This window comes from Antechinus flavipes, chromosome 5 (genome assembly GCF_016432865.1).
Source record: "Antechinus flavipes isolate AdamAnt ecotype Samford, QLD, Australia chromosome 5, AdamAnt_v2, whole genome shotgun sequence".
NCBI classification, from domain to species: Eukaryota; Metazoa; Chordata; class Mammalia; order Dasyuromorphia; family Dasyuridae; genus Antechinus; species Antechinus flavipes.
This window is the reverse complement of record NC_067402.1, coordinates 69,529,616-69,543,377: the sequence shown is the minus strand read 5'-3', so window position 1 is coordinate 69,543,377 and position 13,762 is coordinate 69,529,616. Positions and strand designations below refer to the sequence as shown.

Sequence of the window (13,762 nt, the reverse complement as noted above, 5' to 3'; positions counted from 1 at the left end):
ACTCAAATCATCCTATCCTTATGTTACTCTCTCATCTTTTCCATGTACAAGTGGAAAATGTCTTGTTTAACTGAAGATGTAAAAGTATTAAAACTTAAGTAAAAATTTGATAGTTTTTAAATTTTTAGAGAAAACTTCAGTCTTGATAGTGGCACATTAAGTGAGTAATGGGAACCATGATTTCCATTCATGGATGACATATTTTAAGATATATTAATGAGATGAAAAAAAATTTAGGCTATTGATAGACTTTATTATTCATTTTTTTTTAAAATAGAAAGCAAGGAGTATTGAACATAGCTGATGTTGAAGCCATTCAAAGTTGGCTTCATATCCTGCCAATGACATATACTGACTCAGTGCCCTGGGTAAATCATGTAACCTCTCAGTCCTAGAAAGTAACCTCTGCAGCCTAGGGAACTGAGGCTTCTTAAACTGTTTCACAACCCCCTTTGTGGTCTTGTAACTGGGTTGGAAATTATGAGTTATTATTAGGAAATGTTTGATTTGCATATTTATTTTATATGCCTGTATATGTCTGAGGTCATATAAACATTTCTCAGGTTCATGTGTAGAAAAAAGTGTAAGAAGCCCTGTTGTAGGTGGTTCTCTAAGACTTTACTTTTCAGAGAAAATGCTAAACTGTTGTGATAAAGCAACTTGAACTAATAGTACCAGGGAAATCCTAGTTCGGTTTCTTAAAGAAAAGACGTAAAAGGGATACATATGGTAATCACCAAATAATCTCATAGAAATTATGCAATTGGATGTCTTTATAGCCTAAAAGTGACATGAAGCATCAGGAAGTTATTCCAAAAATTACGTTAAGTAGATTATCTAATAATTAATAATAAGAGTCAAAGTAAATGCCAGATGAGAAGATTATGCAGTTTCATGAGCTAAAACTCATACTATTTTAAAAAATTGTCCACTTTGAAAAATGGGAAGGTAGTAGATGTTACTAGATTGTTAGGTTGATGGCAAAGTTGAAAGTGCTGTCTGAGTTCAAATCCAGCCTTAGACACTTACTAATTATGGACTGAGCAAGTCACCTAACTGCTTTAATTACTTTCCTTATCTTTAATATGGAGATGATAATAGCTTATTTTTACCTTCCAGGGGTTTTGTGAGCATAAAATGATATAATATGGGCAGAGTGTACTGTTAGTGTTAGTGCACATCCTAAGTTATCAAAATGAAAAGAAGACAAAAAAAATTTGAGGAAATCATTCAGTAAACATTCATTCTTTTTATTAAATGAATGAGACAAGGCAGCCTAGGATAACACTTGTTACACTAGAACTCATTTAACACTAAAGATGATGGAAGACTATTGTTTCACAGGAAATAATCACCTCACAAAATTTAAGGATTTGCCAAACCTGCAGAAAATTTGATGTGAATCTTAAGAGAGATCATAGTATGAAGTGTAACTAATCCAGACCCATATGTAGAATAAATTGGACGACTAAAAACACAAAATTAAAGCAATCTGGCATTTTAGTTATTTCTGTCCATAAATGATAACAGTGGAGTCATCATATTTTGGCTTTATCAGCTTTCAACTTCATACAGTTTGTGAGGAAGTAGCAAAAACCTAAGCTAACAGGATTCTTGATCTGGAACTGGAAAAACATTTCATCCCCTTCATTTTATGTATAGGGAAACTGAGGGGTCCAAGTTACTTAAGTGCCTTACCCAAAGATTATGAAAAGTTGTAAGTGGCCAAAGTAGCATTTGTTCTAAGTTTCTTTGGTTCTAAACTAGTTCTCTGTTTACTAGCTATCATACTGCTTTTCAAGAAGCACTTAAGATCTTGAAAAAAAAATAATTGACCAACCAAATACATTTGGAAAAAAAAAAACCTTAGATTTCTTCTAAAGGCCGGAGAATTTTAAAGATGCCCAGGAATTGATTTTCCAGATATTTTAAAGGAGGAGATAGCAAAGAAAATATCACAGATAGAACTTTTATTCAAATATAAAATATTTTTAAAAAAATCCCAGCCTAAATTCCTACTTCTAAAAAATCTCAGTCAAATCTTCTTAAGAATAATTTATGTCCATATTCAGATATTTGTAATGAAAATATGTAAAAGAAAAATGGAGCCCGGTGGAAGTTATTTCCTATGGTATAATTTCTTAATTACTCATTGGTCAGGCACAGAAAAATATGATCTTGCTCTGTTTTTTCTTTGTTATTTTTTTGAAAATCATTTAATTTAGTAATTTCAATAATGATATAAATGTAGGCCTGAAGTCTCTCCTCAAACAAGATGTTCACCCATATGTTGAAATGATCTACTGATGACTGACGCATCTACAGAGGTAACTTGGCTCAACGTTCTGGGGAAGACTGACATCAAGCGAAACTTTAAGCAGAAAGACATCTGCTCACCTATTGTGCTCTCCATTGCCATGCAATCTAAAATTGCGTCAGATTATCAGTCACTTTTTCTAAGTTTGGATTATTACCCATTTAAATGATTGTTACATATTTCCCATTTTGGGCTTTTTTGTTGAGATACCACTGATGTGATTTAGGCATCAAATGATGTGTTCAGGACAGCCAAATGATGTGTTTGGAGTTAACACTAAATATTGACATTGATATAGGCACTTAATGTTGCCGTTTGATTTTGTGAAGAATTCACAATGACCATTCTCTTTGGCAAAAGGTTGGTTTATTTAGAAGAAGAGATGTAATAGTCATCAGGAATGGTAAATATGAAGAAGAATTGGGAGAGCATGTGGTTAGCAAGGAATTTTTAACAATTACTGATGAAAAAGACAAGTTTCCTAATGCAACTCACAATTAACCAGGAGAAAGGGAATAATGCCCTATGAGGTTGGAGTATGCCCTTAACTGGCAGGCTAAATCCATTGATGAGTTTAGCATCCTAAAAGAGGTAGTTAGCTATAAAAAGAAGAAAGGTACCGTAACATGTGTTGGAGGATGAGAGGAAAGATACCATTAGGCATGGTGGGGGGATGAGAGGAGTATGTATGAGGGGAGTGTGGACCCTCCAAGGCAGAGTGCCATGATGGGCTGTAATCCAAATGATGGACAGATTTATAGGGAAAATTTATTGGTTTGATATAATTTAGATTTCTGTCTCGACATAGCAAGGTGGGACTATAAGATTGAACTGATCCCCATCAGTGCCCTTGCCTGCTTGTCTCAGGGAGTAATTTTGTCTGTACTCCAGGCTCTCTCTGCCTCTAATTACACAGGGCCTCATCTCCTTCATACATTGCCTACAGAAGACACATCCTATTGTCTCTGGGCCTTACCTTCTATAGGTTTCCGTGTGTGTGTGTGTGTGTGTGTGTGTGTGTGTGTGTGTGTGTGTGTTTACAACTATTCTCCGTCTTGTTTTCAAAGCCTGGGTTGGGAAGATTGCACCTTTTTTTTTTGGGGGGGGGGGCGGGACGGAGTTTCCATGTATATTTAAACTTTTCCAGCAAATATTTGGTTTACTTTTGTAATGCTTTTGAAAGCTGTAACCCCAGAGATGGCAAGGATTAATTACATAATTTTAGGATTGAACTTTTCTATGGAGTCTAAAGCAGAAAAAAAAAATTTGTTGTAAGGAAAAAAAAACTCTGATTTCACCAAGTTAGAAAAGATAGTGAATTTTTTTTATTTTTTTTAAATGAAAAAGGAAAATCAATCATTTTTTCATGAAGGAAAAAAAAAATCAACTAAGTCTATAGTGTGAAGTAGTGTACCTTGCAAAGTCTATGTCTGTAGAATAGAATTTACATGAAATAATTAGTTCTGCCTTTTTTAAAAAAAAAAAATGGTTCACTGTTGGTTTCCTCATCTGTAATTTGAGGTTGTTGGAGTAGGTGGCTTCCAAAGATTCTTTTCTTTTCTCACTCTATAATTTTCTAAGGTGGAAAAAAGTGTTCTTCCTAAAATCTGCATCTGCTGTATCCAGTAGAATTGCTAGGAACAGCTATGATTGAGATAAAGTGATTTAGAGAAAATGGTGACATCACTTTATCCTTTAGCAGGGATTGGTGTTTATAGTGGTTTTCCTTTATCTCTTAATAACCTTTAATAACAAATTTTAATGAAACCACCTGTAAAGGAACTATCATAACCAAGGGGAAAATGAAAAGTGCTTAATTGCTTCTATAGAATTTTCTCACTTTCCCTGACTTTGTTTTCCTTTGACATTTGTTCCAACTTGATGTGTCTCTTCTTTTTAACTCAAATTTTCTTTAAACAAAATTCATCAAAAGGTTTAAAACAAAGCTATGAGACCCTCCAGCAATTTTTTTTTTAGAAATTAAAAGATAATTGTATCTTTTGTTAAATATTTATGCAGTTGACTATTGATGTCTTCATTTAAATCTGCCTTTTGAGATGCTAATTAGAAATGATGGGGAAAGGAATCTTTCCTGTGAAAATGTTAAAGTACTTAGCTCTCTTTCAAAGCATATCTTTTAGAAGAGGGCAATAGTTGCTTCTCTAAAATGGAGATAGTGGATGCTATTTTTTCTTATGTCTATTTCAGTATTTTTTTTTTTTAAGTTTAAAAAAAAGACAACTCAAGAAAGTATCAAATTACTGAACTACCAGAAGCATTGAAATAATACATTTGTTTAACAAACTTGAGTCTATGCTGCAGTCTCCTGGGAAAATCAATTTTTGGTATTGTACAGGGCTACTAATCTCCTTAATGTATGCACCCATTTACAATACATGGGAATAGTTGTTCTTTAAAGGGGCCTGGGAATGTTGGTTTCATAAATCGTTTTCATTTCTTATTAGAATCATGGAATTTAGCAGTCAAATTCTCCCTAAATTTTTCTTTGATTTCTTTACATCAGAGGACTTGAATATTGTTTAATTTACTTTTCAGTAAAGCTTCTACTTGTAATCTGCAATTAAAAAAACCTAATAAAACAAATCCTCTTTTTACAATTTAAACCTTATTGAGTCTAATTCACTTGCACCGCAAGTTTATTATTCTCCTGCAGCTTGACGTGCCTCCAATTGTAATTGTGTTGACCCTTCAGTGCAGTAAATCTCCCCAGTGCTTATCAAACTGGGAGAGATAAGTCTACAATTCGGAACTTCATTAAATATCTCATTTATATTAAACAGACGATAGCTTCTAACAGAAATAATCATTTTTTACGGACTATGCAACCCCTCTCAATTGTGTCCTCATAGGCTGGGAATGCTGTGAATCCCCTCCTTATACCCTTACCCCAATGTCTGGCAATAAGCCAGCATCAAAATGTCATAAGATGTTAGTCCATTGGGGTGACTTCAAAGCTCCTGTTGTGAGTATTGCATTTAGGAGTATTTTGTTACCTCCTGGAGGATTTTAAAGAGGCTTTAATAGCCTGAATTCTATTGTCATGCTAGGCCTACAAATAGTATGAATTATAAAAATTATGAGACAGCTTTTTTAAAAGAGCATGCAGCATATTATTTTAGTTCACCACAGTGCAAATTGATTCTCCCTCCCCAAATTTACAGATATGGTAAATGGCTCTTTTTCTTGTATTTTACTTGCAGTAGTAAAGTTTACAGCTTGCTTATGTCAAACTCATTTGTTTTTTCACATCAATCCTGTGAAGTGGGTTGCTGTGATCCTCATTTTACAAATAAAAAAATGAGGTTGTATAGCTTCCTGTGTTTCTCAGGGTCATATAAAAAAAAGATGCTTGATCTGGGCCTCCATTTCAGGTCTTCTGACACCAAGGCTGCCTCTCTTATCTTCTAAATGTTTAATTTGGTATTAAAAAAAAAAAAAGAAAGAAAGAAAAAAGAAAAAAAAAAAAACCCTTTTCAAATATAAGATGAGAGGCTATATGACATTGGTTTCCCAGAAAGCGTATCTTAAAATTTATGTATGCTAGCACTTCATTAGATATCTTCTGAGTTATTTAGAAGTTAAAAAGCCCAAATCAGGCCAAAGAAAAAAATCTAATCAAATTTTAGGTTACATTAAGAAAGGAATTATATTCCAAAAAAGTTATCTTTGGTTTTATAGTAAACCACGGGTTTTCACTAAAAATATCTATACTTTAAATATTAACTAAATAGTATTTAATCCGAATTTCACTCATTATAACCACATAAACACACAGAAGCATTTTATATTGTTATTATTATGATATCCTGACTTGAAGAATTGTTAAAAAATGATCCCATTAAGAATAGAAATGTAATTTATGATCTCTATAATTTTAAGAAAGTAAATCATACAGTCATGGGAAGATCGTGGGAAACAGGCTTAGAAGCCAAAGGAAACAATACATACATACATACATACATATATTTTTTTCTCTCACTATCTCTATATCCATGACAGCCTTCATTGTAAAAGATCTTACACCAAAACAGTCTCCTAAAGAAGTCTGAATTAAGTTGAGACAATTAGCTGTTTGAAGAAATAAACTGCAACACAAGATGAAAATCAATACATTTATGTATATTTATTTATGTATACACATATATTAAACTATATGTGTAAAAATATGTATACATGTCTACATACTTTTTTTTTTTCCTACAAGGGCTGAAATCTGAGTGGATGTCACAGGAATGACAATATTACATGGCATATAGCTGATTGTTAAACAGAACCATCATCACAAATAATTGTGGTACAGAGTGACAGATTTTAGTTTCTTTGGGAAACAGCTATATATAAGCCATGTTGTGGTTCTCCCTGACCCAATTGCTGATAAATAGATCTTTAATTATAATCTCTTTCTATACAGGCAAAATCACCTGGGAGCCCCTCTGGGCCAGAACTGCCTATTGAAACTGTGCTGGATGACAGGGAAAGAAGAATTTCCCACTCCCTCTACAGTGGGATTGAGAGTCTTGATGAATCTCCCACAAGAAATGCTGCACTTAGTAGGATAATGGGTGAGTCATATTAAACTCTTATTTATCATCACTTAGTTTTGTCCCTTCATCTTTGTTTTTTGTTCCCTAATGGCTTATTAGCATTAAATTCAGAAGGGATATGTCTAACAGAAAAATAATAGTGACTTTTTAAAAGTAATGCTCACCTTTCTAACTGTGATTGAAAGATAAGAGATTCCCTGTAAGTATTTAAGAAAAGCTAATGTGAAGAAAGTAAATCAATAAATTGATTTTGTTAAGTGAGTTTTAAATCCCAACCAGGTAATAGAAAATGATGGGATAATTTAAGAATATTTTCCAGCTACTGAAGTATTTTAATGTGTTTGGAATGGCTAAAGAAGCAATATTAAAAATAAAAAGTTAGCTCATTGGACAATGCCAGGAAGGATGACAAGTTGTGTTGAGGCATATTAAAACTTGAGGAAAAATACAGTTTAAACAAAAATTGTCATTGGTTTTGTGCTTACCAGGTTATTTATTTATTTCAGTTGTATTTGTATTTTTCTTCTTTCATGACACTAGTTTTCAAATCTTACACCTAATTTTCTGCATCCTTTGTTTGAATTCAGCACCATACTATCTGTATGGCCCCCAGTGGGTAATGAGGTTATTAGCACTTGCTCAGCAGCAATTCAGTTTCTCACTAACAGATCCAGTTAATAAAGACTTGCCTTACCATTGGAGTGGTTGGATTTACTGAGTTGCTCATCGTGGGACTAGTTTGTGAGGGTTTTCAGATTTAAAATAAAAAAGTGATTTCTTAAGAATAGTACCTGATATAAACCACTTTTATATTTTGGAATATTTTGCAAGCTCTAATCTATAGAATAGCTTTTGAAGTCAACTCTGTTTCAGTTCATACATATAGAATTCAAGGTTTCTTGATGGAATTTGGTGAAAACAAGAGTGAATTTCATTTATTCTGCAGATTTTTATTCAATGCCTGTCATGTCCAAAGGTCCTCTTGGGGACATGTGGAAATGAATTCATTTCAGTCCCTGCTTTCTAGGAACTTACAGTCTTACAAGGGAGATCAGACATGGACACAAATAATTCTACTATAATCTGGCATGGAAAATCCATTTTTAGTGTCAAAAGTTCCCAAATCCCCATTTTTTTATCTTGTAGCAAGCATAATTTCATCCTGTTTCTCTGTTGTTGCTTGATAAACATTTTCTTTTCGTGTCCTTTGAAATGGTGTCATAACAATGAGTTTTTAAAAATTCTAATAGTTTTCTGTCTTTGCACTGTTATTAGATTTTGTACATTGGCTTGACTTTGATGTGAATGAACATTATTCATGTTAAAACCATTTTCTTTTGAAGGAAGATCAGCCCCTGACAGACAGAGAAAGAAAGAGAGAGAGAGAAAGAGAGAGAAAGAGAGAGAGAGAGAATGAATGTCTGTGTGTCTGTGTATACAAAGTGATATACTGTAATTTCCCCTTTATTATAGGAACATAGGATTTGCCATACTGGATCAGGCCATTGGTCCATCAGTTCCGGTAACCTGCATCCTGCTTCCAAACCCTGATGCTTCAGAGGAAGGCGAAAAATAAAACCCAATTTATTCATCTAGTGGCATTTTGCAATGCTGTACAGGGGTTGAGGATTCCTTCCTTTTTCTCATGGGCTATTGCCCAGGTTTCATTAATCATGGCTTCATCAGCCCTTTTTTAATTTTGTCTTATGCTTGATGTTCCTACCCCTGAGTCTTTATGTATATAATAGTTTTTTTTCCTTGAATTCAGGTATTTCCTATGACAATTAAGTCCTCTCAGTATCTTTGTGCTATGTGATATATGCTTCCCTTTATTTCCTTAAAATTTGTTGACAGTACAATTCAGCTTTTTTCTCCTAGGTTGAAAAAATATTTGTCTTCATGTTAAATAAAACTGTTATTGAGGCATTTTGATACTTTCTTAAGCCAGTGAATTACATTTAATACTGGAGATTATAAGTATACTTTGCGTTAAAATTTTTATTTACTACTTTGTAATTAACTTTTCATTGTAAACTAAATGGTCTTTCCTTAGTCCGTGTCTATTCTAGTATCAGATACATTAAAATACTATTGCTATTCAAAAAGGAAACAGTACAGTATAATAATATCTTCGTTATTAATATAATACCCAATACTTGGGTACTAATATGATGCCCAAACAAAAATATAAATTATGACAGCTGTTAAAGTAAAGAGAAGAGAGCCACTATCTGAATAGAAGTTTAAAATATACTTTCCCCCTAAAGAACTATGGGGCTTTTTGCTTACAACTAAGTATTGTTTCATTCATTGCATTATATCCCAACTGTCTAGCTTAGTCCCTGTTCCATACCAAGTACTTAATAAATACTTATTGATTGAATGGAACTTGGAAATTATTCAACAGCTAGATCTTGCTTGAATGATGGTCCTGTCCTACTTTTTGGAAAACAGTTTCTTGTAGGCATCCAACGGTGCTATTGTCCGGAGATCATTTCTCAATTACACTACATTGAAAAACTAGTTGCCTAAATTGAAAGTTTCATCAATTCAAGAGGGATTAGGAATATTTCTAATTGAGCACTTTCATGACCTGTATTTGAAAATAATCTAAAATTTCTCAATTAACAAAAGAATCTGCCTCCCCAAAAAATGAGTGATCAGTTTTTTCAAATACATAAATATCCAAATATGTGATAGGGCAAAGACCTAGAGAACATGCTTTAGAGTCATACATAGTACTGGAAGTAGCCTTAGAAATAATTTATTTTTGCACTTTCATTTCATATTTGAAGATCAGAGGAGTAAGTTGATTTGCTAAAGGTCCCTTTTAACTTAGATGGAAATAAAATTCTTTTCTTCTCAAGACAAATCTTATTAATTAATAACAAAACTTCTCAATGTCAATGCTTCATAGGAAGACAAGGCTAGTAAAACTTCATCAAAAAATGTCTGTATAGAAAAGTAGAAGACTTTCTGATCTTTTTTTGTTTTATTATAGCATACAACTTTTATATATTTTAGAAATACTTTTGTAGCTTTCTTAATTGTTGTTTAGTATCCTAACCAAAGAACTATATAGTGTTTAAAACTGAAATGGACTTTAGAGGTTATTTAATACAATCCTTTATTTTATAGAGAGCCTAACTGACCTCATTATCTCAGGTTGAATAGGGAAAAAGTAACAATGTCAGGATTCAAGTACAGGATTTTGACCTCATAGTCCAATCTACAAGGTTCCTCAAGGGAAGTCATAATTAGTATTCCAATCATATCCTAAATGTTGGAGAAGTAATTGGAGACGGAGACAGTTAATTATAGCTAAAATAGTGTTAATCTCTCCTAAAATGGATATAAATGTAATCTTTATTGCTAGTCTGAAAAAAAGACATAAAACAATAGTTTTCATCTTTTTTTTTTTTAATGTACACAAGTACTAAGAAGCAACAAGTGCATTAATGGCATAAAACATAATTCAAGCTTTGGATGATTAGAATTGGTTATGCAAATTAATACATTATTTAAGATTATAGGACCCCAGAATTTTGGTAGCTTATTTCAGAAATGACTTTGTTTGACACAAAAAGTATTTGTAATGTTCAATTTAATAAGTCATTTTCTTAGTAACTGCATTTATACTATCATGTGAATTTGAAAAGTAATTTTCTTAAACATTTTTCATATGCTAAATAATGGAATTATAAAAAGAGATTAATGTTCTTGCTTTTGAGTGTGATTAAAAATCAAAGACAACTCAAGAAATATTGTTACATTTTTAGATCAGCTTTTTTATTATGTACAATATTGTTTTCTATGTAAATTATTTTCAGTGAATAAATATTTAGGAGAATATAATTTTGTAATTCTCTGTTTCACTTGTATTCTCATTGTAACTGATAAATCACAGTCTGAAAATCTATGGGGTTTGTGATGATAAATGATTTTGTGAGACTTTATCCTTCATTTAAAAGTTCCTAAGACAACTGTTTGATAGATTTCATTTCAACGTCAAAATTTAAAACTTTAAAAAAGAATAGTATAAATTCATATTTTCTCACATTTTTACCTGAATTGCATTTATTTTTCTTTCTATTAAACATTCTAATTCTTTTGTTAGCTTAAATCTAGTATAAAAGAAGTAGAGAAAAAAAAAATCTCTTTCAACAGTAAGGGGAACTAGGATGATTAGTGGACTTAAAACCCTTACATTAATCAAGAAATAGCAAAACTTTATTATGTGCCTATTATGTGCAAGGCACAAAAGATAAAATTGTAAAGAGAAAAAAAAGACAAAATTTCCTCACAACAGCCATATTTTTGAAGGGGAGAAAAGCTCATGTATATGTATTTGTCCTTTTATGTAGTTTTATATATAGCCAAAATCAAAAGGGAATTAACTACAAGTATATACAAAGTCATTATGACATAATTTGGAAGGATTAGGAGAAGTTTCATGAAGAAAATGATATTTGTGTTGCATCTCAAAGAAAGAAGCAGAATTAATTAGGAATGAAGTTGGAATGACCTGTGCACAAAGAATAGAAAGAAAGACATTTTGACTGTATTAGACAGTGTAAGAGGGACAATAATTTCCAGTGAGGCTCAAATGGTACATTGGGTCCAGCTTGTATATAGGGCAAACATTAAGTAGTTTATATTTGATCCTAGAGGCAAAAGGAAGCCCCTGGATGTTTGAGGAATCACATCACTAAACTGGCCTTTATGGGAAATTAGTTTAGCAACATCTTGGAGGGTAGACTGGAATGGAGAGAGAGAAAGAGAAAAACAGAGACAGAGAGAAACACACATATAGAAAATGACTTGAGGCAGTAGTTAAAATTAGTACCATAATTTGAGTGAGAGATAATCAGAGTTTGGACTATTATGATGATTATATCAGTTTTTTTTTTAAATAACTTTTTATTGATAGAACCCATGCCAGGGTAATTTTTTACAGCATTATCCCTTGCATTCACTTCTGTTCCGATTTTTCCCCTCCCTTCCTTCACCCCCTCCCCTAAATGGCAAGCAGTCCTTTACACGTTGAATAGGTTACAGTATATCCTAGATACAATATATGTGTGCAGAACCAAACAGTTTTCTTGTTGCACAGGGAGAATTGAATTCAGAAGGTATAAATAACCCGGGAAGAAAAACAAAAATGCAAGCAGTTTGTATTCATCTCCCAGTGTTCTTTCTTTGGGTGTAACTGCTTCTGTCCATCTTTGATCAATTAAAGCTCTCTTTAGATGATTATATCAGTGGAGAGAAGAGGTTAAATGCAAAAGATGTTGTAAATGATAAAACAGCAAGATTTAATCCGCATAGGTATGGTAAATAAGGATGAGCAATCTGAGATAGCATAATGTTAAGATTATAAAATTGGGAAACTGGAAAGATGATAGTACCTTTGACTGAAAAAAGGAACTTTTAAAGAGGAATGGATTTAGAAAGAAAGATAATGAGTTCTATTTTTGATGCATTGAGTTTTAATGTCTTGAGGACATCGAGTATAAAATATCCAATAGGCCATTCTTGATATAGTACCAAGATTTAAGGGAATCATGACTGGATATACTTACTCCCACATAGAGAGTTAAACCTATGGGATCTTGATTTTACTGTGGAGTCTAAGAGAGAACACGAAACAGAGTCATTTCAATTTTATGAACTTTTAGGATACATAAGTAGATATATAGGCGATACTTTCTCTGTAATTGTTTTCTTTTTAATCCTAAGTATTTTATTTTATGTATGTAAAACATTATTCCAAGACCTGTTTGCCCAGATTGCCAGAGTAGGCAATGATACACACGTAATTTTAAGAACCTCTGGACAGAACATTGATAGGGGCACCATCATGTGGATAGTGAACCAACAAAGGTGACTGAGAGGTAGTGACATGACAGGTACATCATGACTTGGCAGAATAGTGTTATGAATACTCAGGAACAAGAAATATATTCAAGGGGAGAGGATGGTCAGTAAATAAGTTGTGAATGATTAAGACTGAATAAAGTCCATGAGCCTTGTCATTTCAAAGATCATTGACTTTGAAGAAAATGGAAACTGTTGAGTGTTAAAGTAAGGAAGGAACCAGATTGTAAAGAATTCAGGAACGGGGGCAGCAGGTGGCACAGTGAATAGAGCACCAACCCTGAAGCTCAATCTCAGTTCAAATCTCTGACACTTAAACATTTCCTAGCTGCATGACCCTGGGCAAGTCACTTAACCCCAATTGCCTTAGCAAAAAAAAAAAAAAAAAAAAGTAGAATTCAGAGAAATGAGAGAGAGGAGAGGAAGAGCATATAAGAAATGTAGACAATTATTCATAGAGTTTGAGAAAGATAGGAGAGATTAGAGAAATAGCTTGAGTAAAATTTAGTGGATGGTTTCTCTCTTTTATAAGAGAGAGATTGAAGACTTGAGAAGCAGGGGGATGTGATCTAATGGAGAAGATGGGAGGAATTGGGATCAAATGCGCATAAAGAAACTATTGCCTTGGTAAGAAGAAGGGCTGACTCCATCAGAAACTAAGAGAGAGGGAAGTAAAAGATACAAGCTATGTCAAAGGGTTTTCAGGTAAAGAAAATGGGAGGAGTTCATAGTCATTGATATAGGTTTTCTCAGTAAAGTTAAAAAAAAAAACTTAATTTAAAGACATGAAGAAACCAACTGGGGAGCAATAAAATGGCTTGTTGTAGTGAGGGCTCAGTTGAGATTGGATAGCATAAATATGTAATGTGCCCATTGCATGTATGAATTACTTGCCATATAAAGATTTGTTTGAAAGAATTAGTTGTTTCATTTGGAGAAGTATGGGGGATTGGATTGCTTCTTCAGATATGTGATATGATATATACATGGTAAATTAGATGTG

At 32.9% G+C, this 13,762-nt stretch overlaps 1 protein-coding gene across 15 annotated transcripts in view; it reads left to right on the top strand.

The window, feature by feature from the left end:
* Nucleotides 1-13,762, top strand: part of PARD3 (par-3 family cell polarity regulator) — a 666,346-nt gene that overhangs the window by 406,917 nt on the left and 245,667 nt on the right. For all 15 annotated transcript variants that reach the window (XM_052000522.1, XM_052000517.1, XM_052000520.1 and 12 more), the window contains exon 15: nt 6,750-6,900. In XM_052000522.1, the coding sequence (XP_051856482.1) occupies nt 6,750-6,900 (151 nt within the window). The remainder of the gene's footprint in view (nt 1-6,749; nt 6,901-13,762) is intronic.